Source organism: Electrona antarctica (assembly GCF_951216825.1).
Source record: "Electrona antarctica genome assembly, chromosome: 23".
NCBI lineage: Eukaryota > Metazoa > Chordata > Actinopteri > Myctophiformes > Myctophidae > Electrona > Electrona antarctica.
Window position 1 is genome coordinate 28,269,626 of NC_136804.1, and position 13,140 is coordinate 28,282,765.

Below are 13,140 nucleotides of genomic sequence, written 5' to 3' on the forward strand. Positions count from 1 at the left end.
CGGGGCGTCGCGCTGCGTCGGCCTCTTCTTTGGGTGTCTTACCTGTGCAGGTAAGATTCTATTAAACAAGCTCTCCCCCTCACGTCTTGTTTTACGGCCCGTCGCAGAATTCCAAAATGGCGGATCGGAATATCACTTGTGGAATATTTTGGACAGAAAGTAGCTCATAACATGTCTACGGGGGATTTTTATGAAAAACAAGCTTTGCAGATTGAAAGAGCAAAATTCAAGCTTGGACTACAGCTGCAATGTTGGTGAGTTTAACGTCGTTTAAGACCAGCAGATCGCAAACGCAAAATGATAAGTGGGGAGTCAATGGAGGGTATTGCAACTCTAGATTCATCCCATTGTAAAAAAATCTAGAGTTGCAAATTGCGGCTACCATAGGACTAGACCATTATGGACATATGACATCATCAACTTGCGATAGGAGCAGTTCCTATTGAGTGAAAGATTCTCTATTTAAGAAAGTGTTTTTATTTTAGTTGTAGAGCAGGGCAAGAATAATGTTTTAAGGCATATTTGTCTTATTAGCCAGGGATCCTTTTAAGACACTCAAACAAGTGTTGTTCATGTCAACAAAATAAGCAGAATGACCCTTTAATGTTTTGCCATGCTGTTGCCTCAGTAACCAAGGCTAGCTAGCTTAAGTAAGTAAGTAAGTAAGTAAGTACATTTTATTTGTAAAGCAAAGTCACAAGGTGCTGAACAGAACACAGAACAAGCAATCAACAATAAAGCAATAAACAAGGCAAAATCTCAAAACATAGGCATGTAAGATAGTAAAATAGAGGCAGAATCACAAAAACAAAGTATGTAAATGCTTAAGTAGTTAGCATCTTGGTTAGCATCAAACTTCTTCATAAACATCACTACAATGTTACAGTGTTGCACGAACGTATGATTAAAACACCAAGACAATATTCTCTGGCGTGGTTTTTGTATCTGGACTCAAACAAGCAAATGAAGTATGTTATGACATGGTTAGCATTAGCTACAGGCTTTGGGCCTAGTGTGGATTCACAACATTAAACTTGACTGAATTATCTTTGCTTCAGGATCACAGTCTGGACTCCAATAAGAGATCATCAGCTCTTGTGTATTATGGAAATAATCAACAATAAATGACAAGTCTGTGCCTTTTTTTCATACCACTTAGTTGTTCACAGCTTGTTCTGACAGCCACCAGGCATCAAATCACCTGGAAGGAAGTGCAGTTTACAGAACAGGAAGCAGTTTCCGATTATATCCACCTTTTTTCCGAGGATGGTGCACGGAGGTGCGGCCCACTCTCCTGCGGGAGGTTTGCACATGCTCAGTGTAAACAGGAACTGCGATGATGGAGTGTTCCAGTAGAGGTGCTAGATAGAAAGCTCATAACTTTCATGTAAATAATGAGATCCAGAACAGTTGAGAATTAAACAGCAGTCACCCTTCCCTTTTCAAATGTTTTATATCATCCACAGCACTTGAATGAACAGTATCCATGTGTCTTTGTCATTTCACAAAAATAAAAGTTTGACACATGTACTAATTAAAGAACATGGAAAATCCACAAAAGAAAATATACAAAAACATGAACATTTAGTAAATGTACTTGTCCTTTATCTTTCAGTCTGTTATACACAACATTTTTTCCACAGTTATGAAATTGATATACTTTTTAAAATAAAAACAAAATCTACTTTGTACTATTCTCTTTTTGTGATATCCTTTTTATTATTTCAGTTCAGGGTCAGCAACTCTCATGCACCTCTAGCATGAGAGGTGTTGGCTGTTTGACACGTAGGCCTAGTGTTCTCAATCTTGATTAAAATGATATATAAGCCGTGTCCATTTTGTGGCACGGAGAAACACATTTTGTAATTGGCTGTATGTGGACTCATTCTTTGTGCTCTCCGAACTAAAATGAATTGGCTAAATCATAGAAGCTGGACATTCCCTTCTTTCTTGTGGATTCAATTAATCATCTTTTGGGTATTTTAAGGTATTTCTCTAACAGTATTTCCTACTTAAGGTATTATATGGATATTGATTATTCTCCTAAAAAGTATTCTTGTTAAAACTAATTCTTAACTTTATAAAAGGTTTATAACCATTTTTGGTACTGAGTATTTATTTGTACTCTTACTTTGTAGGAGAACACTATCGCACACCTAGCAATCAGGCGTATGCACAGGTGCGTAGGCCAGTGGACATCAAAGAAAGCAATAAGGTACACCCGCACACTGTGTATCTGCTCGGCACAAGAGTATTGTCTTATTTAATGAAGCAACGTTTCGGTCACTAGGGACCTTCCTCAGGCATAACACATCATTTTGACAGATATACATACACATTACACAAACCAAATTCACTCAACGAGGCAAGAAGTGAATTTGGTTTGTGTATGTATATATATATATATTCTATGTATTTTTCCACTCTCATTGTCTGTATGTCATGAGAGCAGGACCTAGTGACTTTTTGTCTCTTATTGTTGACTATGTTGATTTCCTAATGTATTTGTACAACCATTAGTCTTTACATCTTTTCTCGTATAATGATTTTTAGAATGTAACTGAAATGATGTAAAGGTTATTTGGGGTCCTTGTGCCTTTAAATGATGTCAGCAAATTGAGGATCATCACAAGCTGTACCTCTTCCTCTAATTAGACTGTCTATTGTGATTGGTTGATTCTTTTTCAAATGTTTGTATAAGTAACTCTGTCAAAATGATGTGTTATGCCTGAGGAAGGTCCCTAGTGACCGAAACGTTGCTTCATTAAATAAGACAATACTCTTGTGCCGAGCAGATACACAGTGTGCGGTTGTACCTTATTACTTTCTATTCTGATTGCTTTCAAAAGTATTTTTACATTTCCGGAGTTTCTTGCTCTGCTATCGAAGTAGTTCAATTTACAGTCCTTTCTTATTAGCATTATTAATTAGGCTAATTATAATTTATTTAACAATTTGGTATCTTCTCACCTATTCCAACAATGTCTATATACAAATGTGTACATACCATGTGAACATGCTCTATACTGTCTAATGTCTACATAAAAGTCTGAGCTCCATACCACATGAACATGGTTGGATGGAAAATCTATACGTACCTTTAATTTCTTTATATGCCTGTAAAATAGATAATAGGTATAATAGGTGTGGTGGATACAGTGTCTTCATGTGCCTGTATGTAGCCCCTTTTACCCCTTATGAATTACGGGCAGGGCCCCTAAGTTCTTTTAACTTAAAAGTACCTAGCTTTTTAAAACTTAATATAAACTTGAGTTCCCTTAACTAATTACCATGAAATCACTTGTTTTTAACCTTTTAAGCTTAAACCATTTTAAACCTTTTTTTATGATGAAATCCTTATCTAAGCAAATAGAAGAAACAACCCACACAAGTCTTTTATAATTTTACTTAGACATATTAGATAAAATGAAATAAGAGTTATCAAAAGTTGTCAATTGTGTCTTGTAACTCAATACAGTTCAGTTTAACAGGTAAATGCACTATGTTCACTTTTACACTTCCCCAATGCAATGTAAATACAAAATGATTGACACTTTGAACCTTAGAATCCTATCTAAGTCGGCATATCAAAATAAAACAAAAATAAAATGGGTACTCAAACCCCCCCGTTGCAGGCCTGATACCATATTGTCCAAAAAATGTCTTCTATTGTGAGTCAAAGGGCAAACTTACAGTTCAGCCAGGAGAATGGTGGTGGTGTTGTGAGAGCATTGTGTGAGTGCCTTATGCCTTTGATGAATGTGTGGCCTACACATGCAGGTGGACGGTGAACAATATTGACTTTCAGTCCACGGCCATCTTGCCAGCAAGCAAGGTGCTACCTGCAACTTCCCATTGACAGCCCATTCATCCAAACAGAAAAATCTGATTGTATTAACCAACGTCAAACATTGCAGCTGTAGGGCCTACGAAAAGCTTGAATTATCCTCTATATGCAAAGTGTTTGTTTCATAAAAGTCCACTGTAGAGTTGTTATAAGCAAGTCAAGACATTCATTGCAGGTGATTTTTTCCCTAAGTATTGGAGTTTGGAAGCACTCATTTTTAGTAATGAAACCTCCTGCTGCCTCCTGCATTATGTTGTCATAACCCGGCCCGTTGGGCCATGACAAATGGAGGACGCAGTAACAGTGTTCAAATAACAATAATTTATTCACAAAAGGGTAACTAATAATATAAAGATCAAAGAATGCTTACAGAATGTATGAGATGTGGAAGTCAGTGAGATCAGTGGTGTCAGTGTGGATAGTATGGTGAATGGGTGTTGTGGTGTGCAAATCAAACAGGTAAGGGAAAGAAACAGAAGGGTGCTGTCATCTGGAGAGGGAACCGATAATGGCTGGCAAGCCCTCTTTTATAGAGGTTCCAGGAGCACTGGCCAGGTGCTCCTAATGCACCTAATGAGGAGTCTGCAAGTGGGCCGACACCCACATGATCTGTGGGAGAAACACACACAGGGCAGTACCATATACACAGCATAGGCCCTGTAGGCCAGGCCAAGGGGCCGTGACACCCTCCCCCTTCAAAATGAGGGACCATAAGGGACCGAGTTGGTCTAAACCTTAACTTAACAACAAATTGAATCAAATCAATCAAGAAAAACATATAATGAAAATTTGAAAGTGAATTTAAATCCAACTTGCCTCCAAACTACTTTCGTTCCAACCAATCCTGTCCACAACCAGCACAACCGCTTCCCCCCTCAGCAACCAAGATTAACCATGGATTCCTGGAGCATCTAAGAGGAGAGGAGCAGGAGGCAGGAGCAGACAGAAAAAGGAGGAGCAGAAGATGGGACAAGAGAAATTTTCTACCCCCTTAATGTATCTGATTTCCAGCCAATAAGCCCATGGTCTCGGAGTGATTTTAGTCTTTTTTTCAAATCCTCGTTTTTCATCATTTTTGACCATGGGCTGTAGCCCATCTCAGACGGCATACTATAGCATGCCGTTTTTCATCATTTTTGAGGATTTGAAAAAAAGACGAAAATCACTCAAGACAATGGACTATAGCCCATGGTCTCGGAGTGATTTTAGTCACTCCGTGCCGCGCGGCACTGAGTGCCGTGCGGTGAACTTGTAGATCTGCTATTTTCTACAGAAGAAAAGGTTTGACGTTCGCGCCTACGTCGACTAGAAAGGTCGCCCGGGGACGTACTACAGTTCCACGCGTGCGTCTAGAGAAGCTCTATAACATATCCGAAGATCAGACCGGAAGGCCTGATTTTCAGCTCACAGCGCGGCACCGAGTGCCGTGCGGTGAACTTGTAGATCTGCTATTTTCTACAGAAGAAAAGGTTTGACGTTTCACAGGGCGTGCGGCGTGCGTGTCACAGTGCGTGCGGCGTGCGTGTCACAGTGCGTGCGGCATGCGTGTCACAGTGCGTGTCACAGTGCGTGTGGCGTGCGTGTCACAGTGTGTGCGGCGTGCGTGTCACAGTGCGTGTCACAGTGCGTGCGGCGTGCGTGTCACAGTGCGTGTCACAGTGCGTGTCACAGTGCGTGAAAGAAAAACATTTTGGAGGTAAATGTGTGCAGTTCACTTTCTGTACTGAGATCTCAGACAGTGTTTTTTGACAGTATTGTATTAACCCATTCTGGACGGGAACCCCTTTTGGTGTTTTAACTAAGCATTATGTTATACTTTAGCTATTGAAAAATAGCAGATCTACAAGCTCATATCGCGCCACAGAGTGCCACGCTTTTCAGACGTCAGTTAAACACTTTGACTTCTTAACACGACTTCCCCCGAGTTAATTAATTGGCGTGCGTGTCACAGTGCGTGCGGCGTGCATGTCACAGTGCATGTCACAGTGCGTGTCACAGTGCGTGCGGCGTGCGTGTCAGTGCGTGCGACGTGCGTGTCACAGTGCGTGTCACAGTGCGTGCGGCGTGCGGCGTGCGTGTCACAGTGCGTGCGGCGTGCGTGTCACAGTGCGTGTCACAGTGCGTGCGGCGTGCGTGTCACAGTGCGTGCGGCGTGCGTGTCACAGTGCGTGCGGCGTGCGTGTCACAGTGCGTGCGGCGTGCATGTCAGTGCGTGCGGCGTGCGTGTCACAGTGCGTGCGTGCGTGCGTGTCACAGTGCGTGCGGCGTGCGTGCGTGCGTGTCACAGTGCGTGCGGCGTGCGTGCGTGTCAGTGCGTGCGGCGTGCGTGTCACAGTGCGTGAAAGAAAAACATTTTGGAGGTAAATGTGTGCAGTTCACTTTCTGTACTGAGATCTCAGACAGTGTTTTTTGACAGTATTGTATTAACCCATTCTGGACGGGAACCCCTTTTGGTGTTTTAACTAAGCATTATGTTATACTTTAGCTATTGAAAAATAGCAGATCTACAAGCTCATAGCGCGCCACAGAGTGCCACGCTACGAGTTCCCCCGAGTTAATTAATTGTAGAACAGCTTCCCTGCGAGTTAATATATATATATATATATATATATATATATATATATATCACATGCTATATTTGTGTCTCATTTTACTTCAGTCATGCTAGTGTTAAAGGACCACTTCACCACTTTTCAACTTCTCTTCCTATAATTGGTCCTAACTAATGTTCATGATAAAATACCACCATTTTTTCCTACTCAGTCTGTGTCTCATAGGAAGGCTGTGGGCAGTTCAGAAACCTGTCCATCAGTGACATCATCGATGGTGAAAAGTTGCAATGCAAAAGTTGAAGCCATCGTTCTCACGATAATAATAATCTAAATATATTTTAAAACAAATCTTGTTTAAAAAAAAAATCTGCCTAATGATGATGTCACTGGTGGACGGGTGTCCGAACTGCCCAAAGCCCTCCTATGAGACACGGACTGAGTAGGAGAAAATGGTGGTGTTTTATCATGAACATTAGTGAGGACCAATTTTATGAAGAGATGTTGAAAAGTGGTGAAGTGGTCCTTTAAGTCATACGGGCAATCCACCGGACAGAATGGGATCCGAGGCGCGTTTTGATGACGTCATTGCATCGCACCGGCGTCGTGCAAAGGCTTATGGGAAATTGAGTCCCTATTGTTTACAATGTGGCGAATCTGCCGGAGGAACAAGCCGCGCGCTGCCCGGTCTGTTGTCGTTAGACCGCCGCTGTGGAATACTTTATCACAGATTACACCGTTTTAAAGTGGATTTACATGATAAGGTTTTAATTAAAGCATTTTGTGCACAATGTAAACACAACAAGCACTGGTTACATGTTATTGTCACAGTGTCACAGTGCGTGCCACAGTGCGTGCGGCGTGCGTGCGTGTCACAGTGCGTGCGGCGTGCGTGTCACAGTGCGTGCGTGCGTGCGTGCCACAGTGCGTGCGGCGTGCGTGCGTGTCACAGTGCGTGCGGCGTGCGTGTCACAGTGCGTGCGGCGTGCGTGTCACAGTGCGTGTGGCGTGCGTGTCACAGTGCGTGCCACAGTGCGTGCGGCGTGCGTGCGTGCGTGTCACAGTGCGTGCGGCGTGCGTGTCACAGTGCGTGCGTGTGTGCTTGCGTGCGTGTCACAGTGCGTGTCACAGTGCGTGTCAGTGCGTGTCACAGTGCGTGCGTGTCACAGTGCGTGTCACAGTGCGTGTCACAGTGCGTGTCACAGTGCGTGCGGCGTGCGTGTCACAGTGCGTGCGGCATGCGTGTCACAGTGCGTGCGGCGTGCGTGTCACAGTGCGTGCGGCGTGCGTGTCAGTGCGTGCGGCGTGCGTGTCACAGTGCGTGCGGCGTGCGTGTCACAGTGCGTGCGGCGTGCGTGTCACAGTGCGTGCGGCGTGCGTGTCAGTGCGTGCGGCGTGCGTGTCACAGTGCGTGTCACAGTGCGTGTCACAGTGCGTGCGGCGTGCGTGTCACAGTGCGTGTCACAGTGCGTGCGGCGTGCGTGTCAGTGCGTGCGGCGTGCGTGTCACAGTGCGTGCGGCGTGCGTGTCACAGTGCGTGCGGCGTGCGTGTCACAGTGCGTGTCACAGTGCGTGCGGCGTGCGTGTCACAGTGCGTGCGGCGTGCGTGTCAGTGCGTGCGGCGTGCGTGTCACAGTGCGTGTCACAGTGCGTGAAAGAAAAACATTTTGGAGGTAAATGTGTGCAGTTCACTTTCTGTACTGAGATCTCAGACAGTGTTTTTTGACAGTATTGTATTAACCCATTCTGGACGGGAACCCCTTTTGGTGTTTTAACTAAGCATTATGTTATACTTTAGCTATTGAAAAATAGCAGATCTACAAGCTCATAGCGCGCCACAGAGTGCCACGCTACGAGTTCCCCCGAGTTAATTAATTGTAGAACAGCTTCCCTGCGAGTTAATATATATATATATATATATATCACATGCTATATTTGTGTCTCATTTTACTTCAGTCATGCTAGTGTTAAAGGACCACTTCACCACTTTTCAACTTCTCTTCCTATAATTGGTCCTAACTAATGTTCATGATAAAATACCACAATTTTTTCCTACTCAGTCTGTGTCTCATAGGAAGGCTGTGGGCAGTTCAGAAACCTGTCCACCAGTGACATCATCGATGGTGAAAAGTTGCAATGCAAAAGTTGAAGCCATCGTTCTCATGATAATAATAATCTAAATATATTTTAAAACAAATCTTGTTTAAAAAAAAATCTGCCTAATGATGATGTCACTGGTGGACGGGTGTCCGAACTGCCCAAAGCCCTCCTATGAGACACGGACTGAGTAGGAGAAAATGGTGGTGTTTTATCATGAACATTAGTGAGGACCAATTTTATGAAGAGATGTTGAAAAGTGGTGAAGTGGTCCTTTAAGTCATACGGGCAATCCACCGGACAGAATGGGATCCGAGGCGCGTTTTGATGACGTCATTGCATCGCGCCGGCGTCGTGCAAAGGCTTATGGGAAATTGAGTCCCTATTGTTTACAATGTGGCGAATCTGCCGGAGGAACAAGCCGCGCGCTGCCCGGTCTGTTGTCGTTAGACCGCCGCTGTGGAATACTTTATCACAGATTACACCGTTTTAAAGTGGATTTACATGATAAGGTTTTAATTAAAGCATTTTGTGCACAATGTAAACACAACAAGCACTGGTTACATGTTATTGTCACAGTGTCACAGTGCGTGCCACAGTGCGTGCGGCGTGCGTGCGTGTCACAGTGCGTGCGGCGTGCGTGTCACAGTGCGTGCGTGCGTGCGTGCCACAGTGCGTGCGGCGTGCGTGCGTGTCACAGTGCGTGCGGCGTGCGTGTCACAGTGCGTGCGGCGTGCGTGTCACAGTGCGTGTGGCGTGCGTGTCACAGTGCGTGCCACAGTGCGTGCGGCGTGCGTGCGTGCGTGTCACAGTGCGTGCGGCGTGCGTGTCACAGTGCGTGCGTGTGTGCTTGCGTGCGTGTCACAGTGCGTGTCAGTGCGTGTCACAGTGCGTGCGTGTCACAGTGCGTGCGGCGTGCGTGTCACAGTGCGTGTCACAGTGCGTGTCACAGTGCGTGTCACAGTGCGTGTCAGTGCGTGTCACAGTGCGTGCGGCGTGCGTGTCACAGTGCGTGCAGCATGCGTGTCACAGTGCGTGCGGCGTGCGTGTCACAGTGCGTGCGGTGTGCGTGTCACAGTGCGTGCGGCGTGCGTGTCACAGTGCGTGCGGCGTGCGTGTCACAGTGCGTGCGGCGTGCGTGTCACAGTGCGTGCGGCGTGCGTGTCAGTGCGTGTCACAGTGCGTGTCACAGTGCGTGTCACAGTGCGTGTCACAGTGCGTGTCACAGTGCGTGTCACAGTGCGTGCGGCGTGCGTGTCACAGTGCGTGCGGCGTGCGTGTCACAGTGCGTGCGGCGTGCGTGTCACAGTGCGTGTCACAGTGCGTGCGGCGTGCGTGTCAGTGCGTGCGGCGTGCGTGTCACAGTGCGTGCGGCGTGCGTGTCACAGTGCGTGTCACAGTGCGTGCGGCGTGCGTGTCACAGTGCGTGCGGCGTGCGTGTCAGTGCGTGCGGCGTGCGTGTCACAGTGCGTGAAAGAAAAACATTTTGGAGGTAAATGTGTGCAGTTCACTTTCTGTACTGAGATCTCAGACAGTGTTTTTTGACAGTATTGTATTAACCCATTCTGGACGGGAACCCCTTTTGGTGTTTTAACTAAGCATTGTTATACTTTAGCTATTGAAAAATAGCAGATCTACAAGCTCATAGCGCACCACAGAGTGCCACGCTACGAGTTCCCCCGAGTTAATTAATTGTAGAACAGCTTCCCTGCGAGTTAATATATATATATATATATATCACATGCTATATTTGTGTCTCATTTTACTTCAGTCATGCTAGTGTTAAAGGACCACTTCACCACTTTTCAACTTCTCTTCCTATAATTGGTCCTAACTAATGTTCATGATAAAATACCACAATTTTTTCCTACTCAGTCTGTGTCTCATAGGAAGGCTGTGGGCAGTTCAGAAACCTGTCCACCAGTGACATCATCGATGGTGAAAAGTTGCAATGCAAAAGTTGAAGCCATCGTTCTCACGATAATAATAATCTAAATATATTTTAAAACAAATCTTGTTTAAAAAAAAAATCTGCCTAATGATGATGTCACTGGTGGACGGGTGTCCGAACTGCCCAAAGCCCTCCTATGAGACACGGACTGAGTAGGAGAAAATGGTGGTGTTTTATCATGAACATTAGTGAGGACCAATTTTATGAAGAGATGTTGAAAAGTGGTGAAGTGGTCCTTTAAGTCATACGGGCAATCCACCGGACAGAATGGGATCCGAGGCGCGTTTTGATGACGTCATTGCATCGCGCCGGCGTCGTGCAAAGGCTTATGGGAAATTGAGTCCCTATTGTTTACAATGTGGCGAATCTGCCGGAGGAACAAGCCGCGCGCTGCCCGGTCTGTTGTCGTTAGACCGCCGCTGTGGAATACTTTATCACAGATTACACCGTTTTAAAGTGGATTTACATGATAAGGTTTTAATTAAAGCATTTTGTGCACAATGTAAACACAACAAGCACTGGTTACATGTTATTGAAGATATGAGTAAATAATAAACATGAAAGGTTCAACATAACGAAATTACAAAAGTGGTGAAATTGTATAGTGAAATTACATTTTATAGTTAAAATACAATGATTTACAAAACCCCTAAATTTGAGTAAATGTTCAATTTGTCCATTATCAATAAAACTATATCCATGTTTAAATGTTATCTCATCCATTATGAATAAAACTACAATTTTCATGTTTAAATGTTCTCTCATCCATTATCAATAAAACTACAATATCCATGTTTAAATGTTCTCTACATCCTGACAGAAACTTGGAATTGAGTTACATTTACTTTGACTCGGTTTTAATAATAATAATAATAATGGATTTTATTTATAATCTCAAAGTGCTACAGTGAGCAAATGCAAAAGAATACAAATAAAAACATAAGAAGCATTAAAACCATCTAAGAAAAGGGAACACATCAATTTAAAACAAAAAGGGCAAGATATAAAAACGCTTTGTTAAAAAGGAAAGTCTTAAGTCCTCTCTTAAATGAGTCAACCCTCTGTGGGGCTCTCATTGGGCGGGGAGGGGGTCCCACAGTTCAACCCTCTGTGGGGCTCTCATTGGGCGGGGAGGGGGTCCCACAGTTCAACCCTCTGTGGGGCTCTCATTGGGCGGGGAGGGGGTTCCACAGTTCAACCCTCTGTGAGGCTCTCATTGGGCGGGGAGGGGGTTCCACAGTTCAACCCTCTGTGGGGCTCTCATTGGGCGGGGAGGGGGTTCCACAGTTCAACCCTCTGTGAGGCTCTCATTGGGCGGGGAGGGGGTTCCACAGTTCAACCCTCTGTGGGGCTCTCATTGGGCGGGGAGGGGGTTCCACAGTTCAACCCTCTGTGGGGCTCTCATTGGGCGGGGAGGGGGTTCCACAGTTCAACCCTCTGTGAGGCTCTCATTGGGCGGGGAGGGGGTTCCACAGTTCAACCCTCTGTGAGGCTCTCATTGGGCGGGGAGGGGGTTCCACAGTTCAACCCTCTGTGAGGCTCTCATTGGGCGGGGAGGGGGTTCCACAGTTCAACCCTCTGTGGGGCTCTCAGGCAGGGAGCCAGTGGAGTGATGAGCGGTTATGGCATTGTGAGCTTGTAGATCTGCATTTTTCACAATATTTGCCTCTTTCTTTGAGGTCTTTAAAAGCTGGTTGGGAACCACTGTGCTACCACTGTGCTACTTTTACATGTCAACGACCCCCAGATGACCCTAACAGTGACCCCAAATAACCCTAACAGTGACCCCAAATGACCCTAACGGTGACCCCAGATGACCCCCCTCTGTAAGCACCCGCCCCCCCCACCACACCTGTTCCTGATTATTACATTATAATATAACACACTGTCTGTCTGTCTGTCCTCACAGCCTGTCTGTCTGTCCTCACAGCCTGTCTGTCTGTCCTCACAGCCTGTCTGTCCTCACAGCCTGTCTGTCCTCACAGCATGTCTGTCTGTCTGTCTGTCCTCACAGCCTGTCTGTCTGTCCTCACAGACTGTCTGTCCTCACACAGAGACACAGAGGAGTCAGGACTAACACAGAACCCAGCGTATAGAGGTCCAGTGAACGTGGCCTGGAAGGTGTACAGGTGTGTCAGAGTGTCCTCTAACACTCTGTAGAAGGACAGAGTCCCAGCGGGACGGTCCAGATACACTGCTACTCTGGTGGAGCCAGAGGGACGGATAGGAAGGACAGTCACCTTACTATTGTGTGTGACAGAGTAATCGTTACCATGGTGACCCTCTCTACAGGACAGACCCCAGGACTGTTTATACCATCCAAGCCAACAGTCCCTTTCCTTTCCTTTCCTACTGATGTCTCTGTCAGTCACTCCTATCCCAACCTCTCCACTGAACTCCATCTCACTGTAGCAGCGTTCATCTAGACTATCTGAACTCAGAACCTGAGGATAGAACTTAAACCTGTCAGGATGATCAGGATATGAATGATCCTGATCATCGTTTGTCACCTTCCTGTTGTTCTCAGACAGAGAGAGGTCACTGTTTGCTGTGTTTGTGTCCAGAGTGAGACGCTGGAAATCTGATGAGAAAACAACACAGTACACATTAAATACACACACACACACACACACACACACACACACACACACACACACACACACACACACACACACACACACACACACACACACACA

General features: G+C 45.5%; 1 protein-coding gene across 1 annotated transcript in view; it reads right to left on the reverse strand.

Annotated features, from left to right (window-relative positions):
- The window catches only part of LOC306916740 (uncharacterized protein), a 64,117-nt gene that overhangs the window by 20,629 nt on the left and 30,348 nt on the right, over positions 1-13,140 (reverse strand). The window contains exons 15-16 of the mRNA XM_079494757.1: positions 12,445-13,025; positions 4,452-4,456 (exon numbers count right to left, since the gene is read on the reverse strand). Coding sequence (XP_079350883.1) covers positions 4,452-4,456; positions 12,445-13,025 — 586 coding nt within the window. The remainder of the gene's footprint in view (positions 1-4,451; positions 4,457-12,444; positions 13,026-13,140) is intronic.